Source organism: Suricata suricatta, chromosome 13, assembly GCF_006229205.1.
Source record: "Suricata suricatta isolate VVHF042 chromosome 13, meerkat_22Aug2017_6uvM2_HiC, whole genome shotgun sequence".
NCBI lineage: Eukaryota > Metazoa > Chordata > Mammalia > Carnivora > Herpestidae > Suricata > Suricata suricatta.
In genome coordinates, this window is record NC_043712.1 from 80,986,225 (window position 1) to 81,006,402 (window position 20,178).

The 20,178-nt window shown below is 49.8% G+C and overlaps 1 protein-coding gene across 5 annotated transcripts in view; it reads left to right on the forward strand.

Moving 5' to 3' along the window:
* Positions 1 to 19,191, forward strand: part of KANK1 (KN motif and ankyrin repeat domains 1) — a 64,353-nt gene extending 45,162 nt beyond the window's left edge. The window contains exons 3-12 of one of the 5 annotated variants that reach the window (XM_029920584.1): positions 4,663 to 4,860; positions 5,704 to 5,812; positions 6,993 to 7,235; positions 8,571 to 8,658; positions 11,930 to 12,149; positions 14,478 to 14,620; positions 15,081 to 15,281; positions 17,468 to 17,566; positions 17,899 to 17,991; positions 18,147 to 19,191. In XM_029920584.1, coding sequence (XP_029776444.1) covers positions 4,663 to 4,860; positions 5,704 to 5,812; positions 6,993 to 7,235; positions 8,571 to 8,658; positions 11,930 to 12,149; positions 14,478 to 14,620; positions 15,081 to 15,281; positions 17,468 to 17,566; positions 17,899 to 17,991; positions 18,147 to 18,209 — 1,457 coding nt within the window. In that variant the 3' untranslated portion in view covers positions 18,210 to 19,191. The remainder of the gene's footprint in view (positions 1 to 4,662; positions 4,861 to 5,703; positions 5,813 to 6,992; positions 7,236 to 8,570; positions 8,659 to 11,929; positions 12,150 to 14,477; positions 14,621 to 15,080; positions 15,282 to 17,467; positions 17,567 to 17,898; positions 17,992 to 18,146) is intronic. The other 4 variants (XM_029920585.1, XM_029920586.1, XM_029920588.1 and 1 more) reach the window with 4 other exon arrangements.
* Positions 19,192 to 20,178: the final 987 nt, after the last annotated feature.

The following is a 20,178-nucleotide window of genomic DNA, read 5'->3' on the forward strand; positions in this document are numbered from 1 at the left end:
GGGCAGCAGTAAGAGCAGAGCGAGGAATGACCCCAGGCGCTGGGGTTCTCGTGGAGGAGACGCGTGAGAAGCAGAGGGCCGGCACACTTCGGTGTGGATGGGCGAGTGCTGCAGGGCGTGGAGGGAGAGAGGAGACCTCTGTGGAATCGCTCCGGAGGAAGGAAGCTCTAGAGGAAATAGAATTGGGGTGCGCCTTGGAAGGTGTATGGTTAGGGTTCGGGGGGTGAAGGTCACTGGAATCCCAGGCCTGTGCAACAGTCTAGTCAAGAAGGACACAGAGGTGGGAGTGATCACATCACACAGCACTGTGAACATGCAGAGTGGAGGGATAGTTGACTGTCGAACTCCCACGGGCAAGATGAAGCCATCTGTTCATTAGGAAGGACCCTCACATGGCCACCCGAGGGCTTGGCCCTGCACGGGGGAAAATTCTCCAGAGCCCTGGTGTGCACAGCTGAGCTCTGGTGAGGAGCGGTGGCCTCCGGGGGGCGGACTGTCCACAGAGGCCGGCCAGGGCAGTGTGGACTTACTCCATTGCTCCAGACGTGCTGTGTCTTCACGGGGAAGGTGGCTACGCAGGTGTACACTCTTACCAAAACACGTCAAACCATTTTCTTCTATTTAAATTATGCCTCAACTTATAATTTTTGAAAGGTATGGTTAAAAAGAAAAAGGAAATCTAGGACACAGATTCCGATTCAAATACCTTATAAAAGTTTTTTTGAGGGACCATTGGAGAAATTTGAATACTGAGCAAATATGCAGTAATCTTTTTTTTTTATATTTTCAACATTTATTTATTTTTGAGAGAGAGAGTGAATAAGGAACGGCAGAGCAGAGAGAGGGAGACACAGAATCTGAAGACAGGCTCCAAGCTCTGAGCTGTCAGCACGGAGCCCGACGTGGGGCTCGAACCCACGAACCGTGAGATCGTGACCAAAGTCAAAGCCTTAACTGACTGAACCAACCAGGTGACCCTGCAATAATGTTTTTAAAAAAAAGTTTTAGGTTTGAGGGGCACCCGGGTAGCTTAGTCGGTTGAGCGCCTGACTTCAACTCAGGTCATGATCTCATGGTCATGGGTTCAAACCCCGCATTGGGCTCCGTGCTCACAGCTCAGAGCCTGGAGCCTGTTTCAGATTCTGTGTCTCCCTCTCTCTCTGACTCTCCCTTGTTTGCACTCTGACTCTGTCTCAAAAATAAATAAACATTTAAAAGAATATTAGGTTTGAGAGTTTCAGTGCTATAATTATTTTTTAAGAGCCCTTTATTTTAGGAACATATACTCAAATAGTTCTGGGTGAGAGCGGTAAGGCCACTAGCGTTTGCGTCCCGGGAGTGCAGTGTGAGCGGGCGGAGGAGTCCAGGGGAGGCCAGGTAGCACCCACGGCTCTTGAAGCCCGCGATGGCCAATGGGCACGCATGGATTTGGTATGCCAGCGTCCACTTTTGCATACACTTACGGTTTCAATAATAATAATAAACGGTGGGCGTATTTGCATTTTCAAAGTCCTCACTTGTGCTTGAATAGGAGCACGCTTAGTGAGCGTTTCTCCAGGAAGAGTGTGCTGGCACTTGGGGATTGTCACCCCCGCGACTTTGGGGAGGCGACTGCAGTCATTTCCCGGCACCGATGGGGGCGCTGGAGAAGGAGGGATGGAGGCAGAGGCCCAGCCCTGTTTACCTCACTTAAGTCAGTCCGAGGCCCTGCAGAGCTTCCTCTGGGCTGTTGGGGAAGCACATTAGGTCACAAGGGCACTAAATATTATTTGGAGGGCTGCATTCAATGCTGCATGTGTGTGCAGGGGGAGGGAGGCGGATTTGTGGAGTCCGTAGGGTGGACCCGTGCCTGCAGAGCTGGAGGAGGGCATGGTGCTCTTGATTTGCGGACAAAGCACTGCTCACGGAATTAGGAAGTGTGGGTTCCGGTCCAGAAGTCCCTGGGTTTCACAATTCTTAGCTTGGTTAGGACAGAAAACACTTAGGTGATCTGTAATGCCTCGCTGTGAACATTTTGCCTCCCTCTGCTCTTTTATTAGAGAGTTGTTTTATTTTATTTTATTAAAAAATATTTTTAAGTTTATTTTTGAGAGAGAGAGAGAGAGAGACAGCATGAGCAGGGGAGGGGCAGAGAGAGGCAGACAGAATCTGAAGCAGGCTCCAGGCAGGCTCTAGGCTCTGAGCTGTCAGCACAGAGCCTGACGTGGGGCTTGAACCCACAAACCACGAGATCATGACCTGAGTCGAAGTCAGAGGCTCAACCGACTGAGCCACCCAGGTGCCCCCAAGAGTCGTTGTTTTAAACCAGTGCTGTTGAGAGTGGGCCCCTTGCATCAGAGTCTCTCTGGATGGCACGGTGGAGATGTCAGAAATGCCCCCACTGGACCTGTCCCACTTCTGAGAATGATGTTATGACACATGTGTGGGAACCAGCATTTTAATAAATAACCCAGATGATCTGTAAGATTTGTATGATTCAGAATACAATCAGTATTTAAATTTCTTTTCTGGGGCACCTGGGTGGCTCAGTCGGTTAAGCCTCCGACTTCGGCTCAGGTCAGATCTCACATTCGTGGGTTCGAGCCCCGCGTCAGGCTCTGTGCTGACAGCTAGCTCAGAGCCTGGAGCCTGCTTCTGGTTCTGTGTCTTATTCTCTCTCTGCTCCTCCCCCTCTATGCTCTGTCTCTCTCTGTATAAAAAAATAAAGAAAACATTTAAAAAATAAATAAATAAATTTCTTCTAAGGATCTAAGAGATTTCAAAGCTTTAAGAGAAAGTTTTGATTAAATTCTTGTCATAGGATATTATTGTGGGTAGATTTAAATTTTTTATTTGTATTAGTAACTTGGGTTTATAATACATAATTTAGGAAATGAACATGGGGAAGAAAATAATAACAACCTATAATTCTTTGGCCCTAAAAAAGCAGTGTTAAGCAGCTTTGTTCTATATCCTTCCAGACTTTTTCTAATATGTATACATATAAATATAATTGTTCATCAAAATAGGTTTATTTTCACCAAATGATTTAATAATATATTTTTAAAACTCACTAACACACTGGGACACCTGGGTGCCTTTGTTGGTTAAACATTCAACTCTTGATTTTGGCTCAGGTCGTGATCTCATGGTTTGTGGGATCAAGCCCCGCATCCGGCTCTGTGCTAATAGCATGGACCCTGCTTAAATTCTCTCTCTGCCTCTCTCAATGCCCCTTTTCTGCTTGTGCCCTCTTTCAAAATAAAATAAAGAAACATTTAAAAAAAAAAAAAAGCCCGTCACTAACCCATTACACTTATCTTTCTATGTTAATAAATGTCCACCTACATGAATTTTTTAAAAATTTTTATGAGTTTATTTTGACAGAGCATGTGCGCATGCATGGGGTTGGGGCAGAAAGAAGGGGGAGAGAATCATGATCTCATGGTTCATGAGTTCAAGCACCACATCAGGGTCTGTGCTGACAGCCTGTGCTACGGATTCTATGTGTCTTTATCTCTGCCCCTCCCCCAGTCACTCTCTGTCTCTCATAAATGAATAAATAAAATAAATACATAAAGTGATTTTGAACACAGTTAATATTCACTCTAAAAAATGGCAACCACAGGGAAAAGTGGACATTTCCATAGCTTCTAGATGTTTATATTTATATGTATTTTAATAGAATCACATGTAGAATTTTACTATCTGCTTTTGTCATTTAATCATATATCATAAACATCTTTCCTTACCAGGCACATTGCAAATTGTGCTCTACCTGCATACATTAATTACGTGCAGTCATTTAACCATGTCTGCTTCGGTCAGTGAACAAATATTAAGTGCCCCAAATACACAAAAGCAGTCTAGTAGACGTCAGGTTTCGTGGGAGTGAATACGTATGGACTAGAACGGAATCCTAGACGGTCCCAGGAATCCTCTGGCACCTTGTCTGACACAGATCCTGTGAGAGCTTCCGAGAGGTGGGCCGCGAGAGTCCCAGAGAAGGGAAAGTCATTTTTGTTCAGCGAGGTCAGCGAAGGCTCAGAAGCGAGGGTGGCGAGGGCCTGACCCCGTGAGGGCTGTAGGAAGGCGCACCCCAGGTCAAAGAGCGTCAGCCGAGCGGTGCTGTCGGGAGAGTGAGTGACGCCCGCTCTCGACGGGCATGGAGTCCTCACTCCAGAGGGACCCCGGGCGTGGTGGGGAATGAAGGTGGAGAGGGAGCAGGATGTGCCAGCTGGTGGGTGGGCCAGAGTATGTGGCCGAGCAGGGGGGGTGACTTCGCTTCGCTCAGGCTTGTTTTAGCCGGCGTGCGTCCGGGACGTGGGGGCTGGATGTTGCTGTTTGGGGGTGTGCGGGAGCGCGTGGCGGAGGAAGAGGGCAGTCGGGGCCCTACGTGCCAGCCCTGCCCGGGCTGGGTGGTAGCGGCCAGGCCAGGAAGAACAGGCGGAAGGAGAGGCCCAGGCGGACCCAGATGTGGTGATAAAGGGAAGGCTAAGGATCAGCAAGGCCTTGGGGTTTGAGTTCAGGCAGCTGCCAGGGCACCACCAGATATGCAAAAAAATCACGAGGAGAAAAGCCCTTGAGAAGATGAGTTGCAAAAATCTTCTTAAAAAAAAAAGTTGAGCCCGCTTCGTTTGGTCCTCACATCATCCCCTCCTGCGCCCCTCTCCTTCCTGACAGGCGGGAGTCTGGAACAGCCCTGTATGTGCCGAGGCCTCCAGTCCGCAGGACCGGTCAGCACCCAGGCATCCCGGCATGAGCAAGAAGTGGGGACCTCGGAAGGGAGACCCCTCGGCGGCCAGGACGGCTTCCCCTCTCAGGAAAGCACGCTGTCCCCTGTGAACCTGACAGACGACCAGATAGCCGCCGGCCTCTACGGTAACTCTCCTCACTCAGTCCCTCTGAGCCGCGGGATTCTGGGCCCGCATGGCCTGAGTTCCAGTCTGATGTCAGTGTGCATTCTAGATTGACCTGGAAGAACACTGACCTAGGTAGGCCTAGAGTATCTTTTAAAAGACCAACTGGGGGCACCTGGGTGGCTCAGTCGGTTGAGCATTTGACTTCGGCTCAGGTCATGATCTCAGTCTGTGGGTTCGAGCCCCACATCGGGCTCTGTGCTGACAGCTCAGAGCCTGGAGCCTGATTCAGATTCTGTGTCTCCCTCTCTCTCTGCCCCTTCCCCACTCACTCTCTGTCTCTCTCTCTCTCTCAAAATAAAATAAAGACATAAAAAAGAAAAAAAGATCAACTAACGAAAGAACTGTGCTATCCCCAAAGAAAACGCATCCGATTTTGTGAACTAGGAAACGTTTTAAATACCATTTCACTCTTCCATAGTCCAGCAGCATAAACTTTTCCCAGATCGTCCCAGCTGAAGGAAAAGAACAACACTAATCCCCATGTTAGCGCCTAAGTGGTTTTTGAGGCCCACGTGAGCTACAGCATCACTGTATAAACAGTGGAGCCCGATACAAATGTTAGTTGTCATTGCTTTTGTAATGTCTGTAGGTACTAACGGGTTTTTCTTTTTTCCATTTAAAAAACTTGAAATTATTTTGTTTGCATGCACACATTTTTTCCGATGGATTTCATACAAGTTTCTCATATGTACCTGCCAAGATCTAGATTTGCATGAATGAGTGAGGAGAGATTTCTTGCTCACTTAACTCGTGTGCATATGAGTTCTGCTGATTTTGATCACCTCGATTCCCTTTTTCACAGTAGGTGCCAACAACGAAAGCACGCTGAAGTCGATCATGAAGAAGAAGGATGGCCACAGAGATTCAAATGGAGCAAAGAAGAATCTGCAGTTTGTTGGCATTAACGGAGGGTAAGGAAGCATGGCTGGCTGCGCACCTCTCCGTGGTCTGTCTGTCTCCTTTGCATCCTGCCTCCTCAAGTCCATTCAGAGGTGGCTGGTCTGGGCTGCCGCCACATCTCGGTGCCAGAAGCCCCCTCAGAAAGGTGCAGTTGGGCTCTGTCCTCTCCTCTTCTCGCTATCGCTAAGGATATGTCACTCACTCTTGAAAGGACACCTGACGGAGCTGAGCGACTTACATCTTCCCGCCTCTGATCTGAAAACCTAGTCTTCAACCACAGCAGCAGACAGCAGGTGTCTGTCGGGCCGTGTTGGCCAACCTGCTCTTACCCGTAAGAGACTCAGAAACCCCCAGAAAGAGGCGAGAGCGCATCATCCACGGGCCAGCGATGGCCATCCATTCCTTCAGGAAGGGTTGTTAGCTCCTCGTGCACACAGACAAAATCGTGGGGCCCTTCACTTGAGGAGTAATCCAGCCTTGCGTCAGTTCTTGACTCTCTAAACACAGTGTTTATATGCTCTTTATTCCTTTGTTTCTCATTGGGCCAGATAAATAGTTAAGCCCGTTTGTCTTCCTACAGTTGAATCAGAGCAGTTAATCTGTTAGTCCATGTATGGCCTCAACAAGAAAGCAGTAGTGCAGTTATTTGAGGTAATGTGTATAGCAGAGAGCACCATAAAGATTTAACCTGAAGGGGCCTATTTTCTGAATCTTTGACGTTGTATTGGGTGATGTGGCCCAGGAGGTCTTGGAGGACATGTGGACCAGAGAAACTATGGGTTACTTACGTAATCTGTTCACCATAACCCTGGGACAATTAATGAAGCAAAACAGGAAGAATGTTAGGGAAAAGAAAAGGCACAGAAAAAAATGAACCCTTGCAGACCTGGCTTTCATGAAGTTAAGTTTCCTTTGATTGCTACTAAGCCAGAGGTGTTGTATTTATTTTGTTTTTTTTTCCCTGCAAGTCTTATAATGATAACACTTGAGAACCCAAGTTGTCCCTTTTAAGTCAGAACCCATTCAAAACCACCAGATTTTTAAATAGAACTTACTTTGAACTTCTAAATGCAGGGTCCAAAACCACTGGTGAAATGTCCGGAGTCGGTTAGCTTTCCCTGCCTAGAACCTTCTGTCACGGGGTCTTTCCGGGCACTCCTTGCATCTCCTGAACTCCCAATTGCCACCTAGGTATGAAACAACTTCCAGTGATGATTCCAGCTCGGATGAAAGCTCTTCCTCCGAGTCAGATGACGAGTGTGACGTCCTCGAGTATCCTCCTGAGGAAGAGGAGGAGGAAGAGGAGGACGAAGACACTCGGGGAATGGCGGAGGGGCACCATGCAGTTAATATGGAAGGTTTCACGTCCGCCAGGGTGGAAGATGAAATGCAGGTTCCAGAATGTGAACCTGAGAAGGTGGAAATCAGAGAGAGGTGTGGTACCCTCCCCTCCCCTCCCCCACCCTTCCCATGTGTAACGTGCTGGGCAGAAGAGTTGGCCGGTTAGGAGATATTGTAATTGTTAACCGTTGGTTTGGTCTTTCCAACCCCCAAAGGAAAGCTAAACTTCATCCTCAAAAGTACAACCATCGTGTTTGCTGCTCATAAATACAGGTGGAGGGGGATCAGTTCTAGATCTCTCACAGGAGCAGAGAGAAGGGCTCAGTCACCCTGTCACCTTTGTTTCCTTTAAACTTATTCCCTATTGAATTTTATAGGTGGAGCCACTGTCCACAGAACTGTTAAGGGCCACTGAAGTTTCCATTGTTTGAAGCCACCTTCTATTTAAAGGCATATTAGAATTTTGTGTGGACAGCACATTTCTTTTCAGATGATATCATTAGCCATTTTTCTGGATACTGGAGTCCGTACTGTTAGGATAGCATCATTGTACACAAGAGGAACAGTGTTTGAGCCTCAAAGACCACATTCACCATAAAGATGATATAATCAGTGCCATGTCTCTATTTTGTGGCTCGTTGAGTGACCGGGAACACCACAAGAATGGGCTTGGGAGTATCCTGAACAGCAGCTAAAATATCAAATAAATACTCCAATTGACTGTTAGCAAATTGAGAATCAATGCTTATAAAACAGGAGAAACAAGAACAGATGGAAATTTCAAGATGGTTTTTCGGTGTGTGAAGTGTAAATAGAACATTTCACAAAACTTCTATTTGTGCAAATGGAAGTTTCACTACATAAATATAAGGTAAGTGCTTCTAGTTGATAATTCCAAGTATTTTCACATGGCTCAGGATCTTGTCATCTAGGTGTTTTTTTAACAGCTTTATTGAGATATAATTTATATACCATGTGTCATGCAATTTTTAAGGTGATATTTTCATGGGGATTCAACACTTCTGAGTTCAGATGTGTGGTTTACTGGTCTGCATAACAGATGTGTGGTAACATAGACCGCTTCAAACCCTCAAGAGTGAAAATATTTTAGAACTTAGAACGGAAAGAGGGGAACATCTCCAGATGCTGGTCCACAATGTCATAAAGGGCGAACAGGTGAAGCCGGATGCTACCCATATGGCAAGGTCAAGGTCTGAGCTCTGGCTGGACATATCAGCTACGTGCAGTAGCTTCGAGGCTTGGATGCCTGGGGGACACCTCCGTGACCTCCAGGGAAGCACCTGGCACCACCACGACCTGCTCAAGGTCAACCTGAAGCCTCTTGTTTTTTAAAGGACTGTAGAGTGAAATTAAAATCCCTTTTGTGGCCAAACATGAGCTCTTTTCTTTTGTCCTGTCCCCTTTTAGGTATGAATTAAGTGAAAAGATGTTATCTGCCTGCAACTTACTGAAAAATAACCTAAATGACCCCAAAGCTTTGACCAGCAAGGACATGGTGAGTCTGCCCTACAGATCTTGTCGACACCCCAGTCTGTACAAAGGGCCCGAGTGGACCCCAATGTGAGGGTGTCTCTAGCCCGCCCCTGACCTGTTTGCGCCCGCATGCTCTTCCCCAAAGCACTTCCAGCTCGTGAACGCAGAGTGGGCACCGCGCCGCCCGGCTCACACCGCGAACGTCTCCGTCCGGCCTGATTCAGACACCCCTTATCCACCTTGTGCTTTTCTCGGGGACGGGGATGGAGGGCTACGTGGGGTCAGTCGTCAGCTTCCTACAGGTTCTGCTGCTGTTCACACAACCTTGTGATCCAGGGAGAAGAGTCACCAGAATTTTTTTTTTTAAGTTGGCATGTGTTCTTCAAAGCAGATCTCTCTGGGCCGAGGTCAGCATTCCCTTCAATTATGAAACTGCGTATTATGTTCTGTGTGGAATGCAGGCAGCCACTATTTTTAAACATAGGAGTGACTGCCCTGGTCATCTTCGCACAGTTTGGGAGACTTGGAAGCACACGGCAGAGAAGCTGGGGGTTGCTTTGGGGGCATGAAGGGCACAGCACGGGACAGGCAAGCGTTTCCGTGGCGATGGGGAATCTGATGCCACTGCCAGCATGTGGATCCCTGTGTGTTGGGGACATTTGGAGGTGCGGCTTCTCTTGCAGGTCGGACCGGCCGGCTGGTGGATAGTTCTCAGCAGCACATTGAGAAAAATGTAAATTCTCATGTTATGTTAGATACAGTTTGCACTTGATTATTTGCATCTTGTTAATGTGAAGTTTTAGGCTGCATGAGTCAGCAGCAAGTGAGAAGCTTGATTTTTTTTTTTTTTATGTTTTATTTTTGAGACAGAGACAGCATGAGCAGGAGAAGGGCAGAGAGAGACGGGGAGACATAGAATCCAAAGACAGGCTCCAGGCTCTTAGCTGTCAGCACAGAGCCCAATGAGGGGCTTGAACTCACGAACCATGAGATTATGACCTAGGCCGAAGTCAGACGCTTAACCGACTGAGCCCCCCAGGTGCCCTGAGAAAGTTGATTTCTAAGTTTCACAAAGTGACAAAGTTATGAAACCAAAACATTAGAACAAGAAGGGACTTCAGGGGCTGCCTAAGCCTGGCAAGGCAGTTTTCCTCACATACAACACACACAATCCAAGGACGAACTGGTGACAGCGGTCACAGGTGTGAGAGGTCCCTGGGCGTGCACACTGTGAGGCCACTCGCTTCTGGTCTGTCGTCTCCTCACTGAGCCCCTACAGATTTTGAGACTTGTCTAGAGCTAGTTAACTAGTTAGTACCAGGACTAGATTTTACCTCTTTCAAGTCCTGGTCCATGTTTTATTTGTTCTCTCTGAATCATACTACCTTATCATATACCATCCTTTTTGTTAAATTATGGTTTCTTCTCCTATTTATTTACATTGCTATAGAAACTTAAATTTATCAGAGCCAGCTATGCCTTGACATTGAATTAGTGGGCTGAGGAAGGAGTGTGGCAGTGATGTTTGCAGAAGGAAGTACTAAATAAACCCCTGTCTATGCCTCAGTCACCAACAGCAAAACCATGAAATGTCAGCGCAGTGTTAATATCTCCCACGAGGTTTAACCTGAGCTTAAAACTGGAGCTTCTCGACCCTGGGTCTTACAGCCATAATACACATTTTCCTTCTGCCGTTCTCACAATACTGGGTTACGTTGCTGTGGCCCCAGATTGCCACGCAGACTGTCACGCGCACACTCTCTGCTCCGTGCCTTTTTGGTTAAACTGAACTCATTTGGTGAAAAAGCGTTTAAAGCACTGCTCTCTGTGCAAAGCGGTAGACACCTGAGTGCTCACAGCGCCAGGGCTGGTGACCATCACAGGGCACCATGTACACGTCGGGAACAGAATTCATCGCCCCGACGACACAGTTCCCTTCCCTCTGTGTGAGGACAGACTCCAAAGAAATGGGAACCTGAGTATGTAAAAGAGTGAGCAGAGGAGAACAAAACATTAGCTGAATTTTTTCCAACCCAGGACCCTTTTTATCAAAAGGTCTAAGATATGACTGAATGAGCTAAAACCAATGAGGAGTAGGACAATAAAGATACAGATGCTGTACAGTGTCCGCTCCAACCCCTGGAGAAAGGGGGCGTCCTGGGTTCTGGTGCTTTTGACACCATCACGGAGGTGGTCCGTCTTTCTCGGATAGATTTTGAAAGCTTTAAAGAGTAAGCAATGAGGGGCATCTGCCTGGGTCAGTCAGGACAGCCTGTGACTTCTGACCTTGGGACCCTGAGATCTTGAGTTTCAAGTCTAAGCCCCACATTAGGCCTAGTGCTCACTTAAAAAGAAAAAAGAATTAAAAAGAAGCAAAGCACAAACAAATGGTAAAGTTGCATAAAAGGGGGCTCACAGAAGAAGCAGTATAGCTCTCCCCATCACCAGCAGGGGCCGTGCGCAGTCTGCATTGAACTTCATATGGTCTGGGTTAGACTCGAGGAAACAAGCCCAGGAAACAAGCACCATGTTCAGGGGTCCACAACCTAAGGGAAGGTGCACGGGGCTCGTGATCAGATGCAGGAGATCCTAAATGAGAAATGTGATTTGTTAGGGACCTGCTCTTTAAGGCCTTTCCATGGTTGAATGTTTATATCCGGGATCGGAGTAACATGCTTGACCACACACTTACAGTCTCCCAGCCGAATGCTGTGGGGGTGTTGAAGGAGTTGAGGTTGTTCTGGATGGGAAGAAAGCAGCATAATCAAGTGTGGGTCAGGTCATTCCTTCTGTCCCAACCACTCCGAAAATCAGGTGCAGGGCCCGCATCCTTACATAATATTAATAGTTCAGTAATCAGCGGAACCACGCCTGAGTGTTTTTATGTGTACTGCCTCCTTTGTCCTCCTGGCAAGTGCTGTGGGGCAGAGGTATTCTTACCACCCCCATTTTGCAGATGAGTAAACTGAGGCACAGAATAGGTATCTTGCTGTGGATAGTACGGCTCACAAGTAGCAGAGCCAGATTTTGCACCTTGCCGGCCCAGCTCCTGAATACTGCCATCCGACTTCTTCTGTAGAAGTTAGAACATGTCTGTAGTTTAAAATCAGGAGGAGCACTCTAGTTCAGAGTTGGATGCTCCTGTTAGGGCTCTGGGTTTCATTAGCCATTCTTTGAGAGCAAATTCTAACTGCATGCACTCTGACTATAAAAGGACTCCTTTCTTGAGCTTTCAGCTGGGTCTCGGGAGGGTCTATAAATAGAACTCATGCCCCTCGCTGGTGTCTTGGCAGCGCTTCTGTCTGAACACCCTGCAGCACGAGTGGTTCCGCGTGTCCAGCCAGAAGTCCGCCTGTCCGGCCATGGTCGGGGATTACATAGCTGCCTTCGAGGCCATTTCCCCGGACGTCCTGCGCCACATCATCAACATGGCCGACGGCAATGGCAACACGGCCCTCCATTACAGCGTGTCACACTCCAACTTCGAGATCGTGAAGCTGCTCCTGGACGCTGGTGCGTTGGCCGTCCTGGTCTCTTCCCCTCGGCTTCGGGGTGTGACTCAGAGGCTGGCTGAGTCACACCTCCGTTCTGTGACCACCCTACAACCCTTTCCATTGCTTTTCCACATGTTGTGGCAAGAATGTCGTCCTTGAGTCACTGATGGGAGGCGTGAACTTGAAACGAAGCTGGTGATACCGATTCTAGGTCTGTTTTGAAGGGAGGTTTTGAGGATATTTCTGCTGCACTCAGGCGAGGTGTATCCGTGGAGGTGAACATGACTCAGGGTCCCTCCTGCGCTGAATCACGCGGGCTAGGCGGTGTGCTCTCAGGAGACAGATTGTTACTCACAGGGGCAGGGTCGCAGCCTGGTGTCCACAGGCTCCTCTTCGTGTCCTGGTCCAGGACCCCATCCAGCTGCCTCACAGGGGTGTGCAGTTACCCGAGGTGGGGACCGTGCAAAGCCACTGTAACAGATTATAGTAGAATCATCACCAATGGTATATTCCCACCCGGATATGCCCTGTTATTGATGACTCAGCAGAGTGAAGAAAGTGTTATTCTTCTATACGAGCCATAGTAATGAGACCAATGAAAATTCTTGTTTATAATTGGAATATCCCATCCCAGAATATAGCCACTTGCATGTATTACATATGAAATGAGGGTGTGCTATGTAGATGGGGTCCCCTTGGAAAATTGGGAACTTTAAACTTTTTGTTCAAATAGAGTGGCCAGTGGTTCATCTAGTCCCCAAGTCACTCTGATTTATTTTTGAAATACATATTTTTACTTCTATGTGACAGATACAGAATTTATAGTACCTTGGTCTAATTAGTGAGAACACAGTGTGAACATTTGATTTAGACTATGAATAAAATTGTCCGGTTTTTCATGTACTGCTTCTTGGTCCAACTCTCTAATTTCTTCTACTCTGTTTTGGGGGACACTGAACTAATACAGAGAAGTCACGAGGCAGATTTATCCTCTTTTCTAAGTTTGCTTATTCCCAGCGTATGGGGCTATGTTAGGCTAAAACTGCTTCCATCTTCCGAGAAGGAATTCCAAACCTCCTTCCCATACTGTAAACAGAGCTGATGATACTGTCAGGCCACATTGTTGTTTCAACAGAGAGGTGGATAATATCCAGAAAAGCTAAAGGCAAGATTTCAGAATGCTCTTGAAAGTAACAGTTTAATCTACCCTTGGAAAACTTGTGTGGATGAGATATTTTGGTAAATTCAAGGGTTTCAACTCCATTTTTGGATGGCTTTGGTTAATCACCCTTCTGGATTTACTTAGCTTCGTACTGGTCACCATCACAGGCTACGGTTGGGGCTCCATACAGTGTGTTGGTGAATGTGGGTGGCCGGCAGCATCTGTGAGGGACTGAACATCACAGATGAGGAGCCCCTGAGAGCACGTCTGCCCACGGGCTTCACCGTCACACAGCATTTTTTCTTCCCTTTCTACGTTAAAAAACACGCCCGTGTGTAAATGCCATCATGTCCCTGGTATGCAGTTATTTTAGAATGCAAGGGTACCTTCTCTTCTCACCCCTTAACGATGAAACCTCCTTAACATTTTAACTATATTTCATCACATGTAAAAGCTGTTTTCCTGCACTTTCCATTCCTTTCATTTTATTAGAAAGTGCTAAAGGAATTTACTAAGGTTAATTTAGCCCCCAAAGCCCCCTTAAGAATTATGGGAATGGAAAGGATCTGGTTTATTGCGCCTGTCAGTCCTGGCGGTTTCTTACTGCATTTGCTCCCAGACCACAGTTCCTAGAACAGCTTGATAGGTGTCATGGGATTGGAGTTCGGCTTCCAGGGGCCCCAAGCAAGTCAGACTGGCCAGCTCAGGGTCTCCAAATGGGTACCGATGGCTGAGCAGGCAGCACCATGGTGTTCTCTACACAAGCCCTCACAAATCCCTCTTTCGTGTTTGTAGCTTTCACTGCCTTCTTTACTGCAAAACAGGGATCCCCTAAACATAGATAAATAGCCACACCCCACATCTTTGTTCACCCTTCAAAGCAACCATTTCTTAGACCAAGCCCCCTGACCTCTGAGCTTCTGAAGGTCAGCCACTGTTTGGGAGCCAGAGGTGCTGTGGAAGCTTACTGTCCCTTCTGCTGCTTCTGGCTTCACACAGTACAAGAGAGACCCTTTTCCTTGGTTTGGCATGAAAGCGTTTCTTGCGTTTCCTTCCTGGCCCCTCCGGGACTTTGAGCCCCTAAGGCCATTTCCCAGGCCTCTTCCAAACCTCGTGCCTTCAGGTCCTGGGGGAGAAGGGACGCTGTCAGAAGGCTTATCCCTAAGGAGCCGTGTGTCTTTGCAGACGTGTGTAACGTGGACCACCAGAACAAGGCGGGGTACACCCCCATCATGCTGGCAGCCCTTGCCGCGGTGGAAGCAGAGAAGGACATGCGAGTTGTGGAAGAACTCTTCGGCTGCGGGGACGTGAACGCCAAAGCCAGCCAGGTGAGGGCGCTTGCTGCCCGGCCCCGCGCGTGCGCAGCTCTGAGCCGTTCTTCCCACCACTGAGCATGCGCCCCGGGCCGTGCGGCGCCTCCCACAACTGAGCATGCGCTTTCACTGCTCTGGCCCGCGCCAACCAGGGCTACGCATCCCACCGGTGCGCTTTGGGGCCTGGCTTCGTGTCCTCGCTATCGCCTGGCTGTCCTTGGTGACTGGACAGAGCAGTGAGGTACTGGCTTCAGCTTCACGCTGCAGACCTCCCCCTCCCTGGCCTTGGCGCAGTCTCTGTTTGGAGCGATGTGCACGTCAACTGTAGGTCAGCGTGCATCTGAGGGCCCGGAGTCCCCACCATCTGCTCAGCGGACAGTTGCTTCCATATTGTAAACAATGGCCTCTGTGTAGCCCAGCTACGCCCCTCCCCGCTTCAAGTGCCGCTAAGCCCCCCGCCGTGCCTCCCCCACAGGCGGGACAGACGGCCCTCATGCTGGCCGTGAGCCACGGGCGGATCGACATGGTGAAGGGCCTGCTGGCCTGCGGGGCCGACGTCAACATCCAGGACGACGAGGGCTCCACCGCCCTCATGTGCGCCAGCGAGCACGGGCACGTGGAGATCGTCAAGCTGCTGCTGGCCCAGCCGGGCTGCAACGGCCACCTGGAGGACAACGTAAGTGACCCCGAGGGGCCCGCAGGGCCACGGGGAAGGGAGAGAGCACATCCTCCCTGATGCTCTGTGGGGATTTCTGTTGTGGTCCAGGCCCCCTCCTCCCCGGTGGGGCTGGGCACTGTTAACCGTGTGCAGACTAACACTGCCATCAACTAGAGCCGAAGGCCGGCAGGTCAGTGGGCCGCGGCCCCCACGTGCCCCACAGGACGGGGAATGATGGGTATGGAGAGAAGCAGCCCAGGGAAGGGGCGTAAACAGATTTACAACACAGAGTAGAGCCAGTGCAGGCCCTTTGCAGGCCCAAGAAGAAGGGAGGACCGGGTTCCCAGTCATTCTGTAACTCTGGACCGCCCGTTGTTCCCGGCTGGGTTTATTGGATGACTTGAACCGCTTGTTACAGCACCGAAACGCTTTCCCACCCATGGGGTGAAGCCAAGCCTGCCCTTCCCGGGGTCTGCTCAGAGTGGATAATTCACGCATCCCCTCAGCCACAGGCCCTCCAGACCATCCCGCTCCTATGAGCCCATCCCCCCACTCCTGCTCCGCTTTCCCGTCATCGGTGCCCGCTCCGCTCTCCCGGGTCCCAAGCGGTCCCTGTTCCGATAACCCCTTCCCCGGGACACGTCGTATGGAAAGAGGCTGCTTCTGGATGTCTCCAGGTCAGAGGGGAGGGGTGCCAATAGGTGAAGGCACGGAACTAATATTTGGTTGGTGACATGGGTCAAAGGGCAAAGGTCACAGAGGTCAGGCTGGGTTGGTTCTGTTTTGGAGAATTTCTCTCTGTAGTACACACGTTTGGACCAGACCTTCCTTCAGCTCCAAACACTAAAACGTTAGAGGGAAACTATTATTTTTTGCAGTCAATGTCAGGTCCGGGTGGGCCCAAGCCAGCAGGAAGAGCAACCCTGCAGGCACTTACTGGCTTCAGTGACTGATGGCTGACGGGCTTCCGTAGATGCGGACACTTTCCCGGGAGTGAACACTAACACCGGAGCAGAGGGACGGCTTCCGCCTCCCCTTTCCTCAAGATCAGTTTTTTTTTCATGGGTCTTGGTTTTTGTTGGCTTTCACTTTACTCCTCTCAGCAAAGATGTGGTAAGAAAAGGCCAGAAGGCCACAGTGGCTTCCAGAACTGCTGGCCCCCTGAGCTACTTGTTTCCTTCCTTATGCTTCCTGGAAGACAGGGCCGTGCAGCTGGCCTACCCCCAGCAAGTAGCTCGGAGGATTCTGGGTGGGAGAGAAGGACCACAGATGCCAGCCACCCGGAATTGTTTCCTGCTGCTCGTGACCAGAAGGGAATCCTTATTCCAAGACCAGACAGAAAATAATCTGTGCTGACTTTTTGCCATATTCCTCTTTTATGTTCCTCTAAATTCCTGCAACTTAATGGGAACCAAACATTTATCAGGAAGCTTTTACTTTCCCATATTTAGTGTTTCCCCCCCATACTTAAAAAAAACATTTTTTTTAAAGGTTTATATATTTTTGAGAGACACAGAGTGTGAGTGAACGAGGGGCAGGGAGCAAGGGAGACACAGAATCAGAAACAGGCTCCAGGTTCTGAGCTGTCAGCACAGAGCCAGATGCGGGGCTCGAACCCACAAACTGAGATCATGACCTGAGCTCAAGTCGGAAGCTGAAACCCAGAGCCACCCAGGTGCCCTGCCCCCATATTTTCATAAGATGTGTTTCTGCAAGGCAGCAGGATTTGGCCCATGTGCATCGATGTTATTCACAGCATTTGATTGGGGGTGATTAGGGCTGGAGGATCACCACTCTCCCCAAGAGGAAAGCTAAAAGATCTTCAGCAAAGTGCGGGGTGTCAGAACACACATGTTATTGCCTGTTCACTTGGAAATAAATATGAGGAAGAAAGAAACCATGTTTCCCAGCTGGTGGGAAGCATAGTTGAGAAAGTTCGGGGGCAGCCTGCATGTGTTGAGCATGCACCGTGCCTGCACCTGCGCTCTAACCACTGCGAGCCAAAGGGATGAGGTGGCTCTTCTCCGCCCGTGAGTCCCCTGGGGTGGATGCTGTGCCCCATTCGTCCACACGGAGGTCCAGCAGAGTTTCCTGAACAACTGAACAAATTTGGGGAACTGTATCCATTCTCCGAACCTATTTGTTCTGCTACCTTTGGCTGTCCGGATTCTGAGAAACCCAGCCTGGCTTATTCTTTCCTTCAGGACGGCAGCACCGCGCTCTCCATAGCCCTGGAGGCGGGACACAAGGACATCGCCGTCCTCCTGTACGCCCACGTCAACTTCGCCAAGGCTCAGTCTCCGGTCAGTGTTGTGCGTTTGGCATTTGTGAACAGGCTGGAGTCCCACAGGCTGGCGGGCCCCCTTCTTTGGGAGCTGATAGGTGACGCGGGTTTTCTGAGGATTCTGAAAATGGGAGTTTTAGCCTGGAACTTAAGAGTTCATGTGTTTTGCTCCACCCAGAAGGCCAAGAGTGCTGTTAGCACCACAGAGGCAGGCCACCTGCTTGTCCTCGGGGGAGACACTGTCACGCCCCCCTCATGTGAAGGGTCTATTTCTGGACAGAATTATCCAAATGGCACATCATGTGCCCATGAGTACATACTGCTACATTCCTGGCATTTTTCCTAAAGCAGAGACTGAGCAACAGCCTGTGGTCCCAGAGCCCACTCGTAGCGGGACAGGGACTTCCCAGGACAGCTGGACAGCTGCTCAGAGAGCTCCTGCAGGTGGGTCTCTGTCCTCTGTCCCAGCTGTCCTCGAGCTGGCTCAGCTGGTTGTCAGCCGTGGCGGACGTAGCTCCTAGGTTATAGAGGACCCGCCTGCTTGAGGTCACTCATTAACCCCCCCCCCCGCTTTTTTTTTTTCCTTTCCTGGTCTCTAGGGCACCCCTAGGCTTGGAAGGAAGACATCTCCTGGCCCCACCCACCGAAGTTCATTTGACTGATTATACACAGATAGCCGTCCATTTACATGCCACCACTAAGCTGCTAATTGTTCCTGTTGGGGTGACAGATACTGAATGTATGCATATTGTGCCTGAGCTCCCCAGCAAACAGAACGGGTCAGCCAGGGCCGAAGCCTGGAGCTGCACAGGGGTGGCCCAGCCAGCGCCCCCGCCCCGGCATGGGCCGCCTCCCTCCTGGCCGCCGTCCCTGTGCGCCGGGCGCGCCCACCCCATCTCTGTTGCTGTCGAGTCGCTACTCCGTTATGTACAGTCGTAGGATACGGTGACGTGACCTGACCGGGCAGCCTCCGCCTTCTCTCCCGCCCTCGCCGCTGCCGAGAAGCGTCAGGTTTCCAGTGGCCCAGCGTTTTTACAGTTGTCCCCAAGGACTTATATTTACTCAGCGTGGAGCCTTTGGAAAGCTCTTTGAGAATTCCATTCCGGGATGGTTTTGTTGATTTTCCTTCTGTCTTTACTCTTCTCAAGTGAGGGACTTGAGATGACTGATCATCAGCACCTTGGGCCTGGCCTGGTAGATTTCCGGTTTAAAAATAAATGACCGAACTCTCGAAAAGTATAAAACTTAACGAACAGAAAGCTTTTCAGGTGGGTTTATCTGGGTGGGTGTATTATATGACTTTTTATATAAAAGGCATCTCTATAAAATTGACACAGTATTTTCAACTTTTATATTCCATAGTCATTGAGACATGAAGAACTACATGTGATGTTACCATGTTTTTATTAATAATCGCACAAATCCACACCTAATGACAAAGGTCGAATCATGTTAGAGGACTTGGCTTTATATCTGTCTCTAGAGAAACCTAGTGTAGTTCTCCACGTATTTATGGATTCCTTGATACCGTGTCACATTTACTTCGGTCTTAAATGTATTTAAATGTTTGAAGTGCCTTAGACTCTTGCCATATTTTCAAAATAAAATTCCATGAAGCGCTCTCGCTTGTCCCGCTTCATCTGACAGCTGTCTGCCTGATCCATTGACTTACAGCGGTGGCTCTAAAAGCTGACGGATCACGCCGGCCCGCCGGTCTCGCACTTGGACGAGAGGAGACCCCGTCTGAGAGCGCTGTGCTTGCGGGGCTCTGCCCGTTGCTCAGGGGGCATGTCAGGAGTCGGGAATCTAAGGCCTTACGAGGCACACAGCTCATCAGACAGGTAACTGCCAAGGGGAGGTGGCGACTTGGCTCTTGCCAGGCCTCTGGCCCTCAAGTCGGGCACAGCTGCTGGGTGACCGCGCCCGCCTCGCGGCCCTTTCTACACAGTGATGGGGATTGAGTGCCACTCATTACAGTGAAGAAGCGTGGCCGCCAATATGCAGATGAGGTGCTTGGGCACAGTGGCCGGTGGTGGATTTTAGGCCAGGTGTTTTGTGAGAGCCAGGTGCCCCGGAGAGTCATCAGAGTCTCGCTCCTTGCTTTCCCTTCTTCCTCTCTCCTCCGTCTCCTCTGTCCGTCCGCTGCTGGGCTGGAGAAAGAGACCAGAGAACAGATCTGTCCAGCACGTGTGCGCCACGGTGCCGGGCCCGGGAAGCCTGGGTCACAGGCTCAGAGGTGTGCGTTGTTTACAGAACAACTCAGAGGAGCTCTGAAAAGTAGCACTGGGAATTGAGGGCAACCTGAGCCCATATGTGATGCCCCCGACGTCCCGTGCCGGGACATCCAGGGCCCAAGGACCGTCTTCTTCCTTGAACCGTGAAAGTGAAGTCACAGCTGCCTGGGGGCCTAAGCATCTTTGTCCCGGGACAGATCAGGGATAGGCGCTAGATTTCAGTTCACCTGGTTATGCAGGCTCCTTCAGACCCGAAAACGCACAATAAATTAAAGCGGAAGCGTGTGTGTGAAGAAAAGTGGGGCTGCGAGTTCTGCGCCCCTTAAGGGCATCACACACCTTCTGAGCAGGAAGGGCTGTGTCCCCGGGGGCTTGTGGGCCTGGGAGTTCTGTTCCA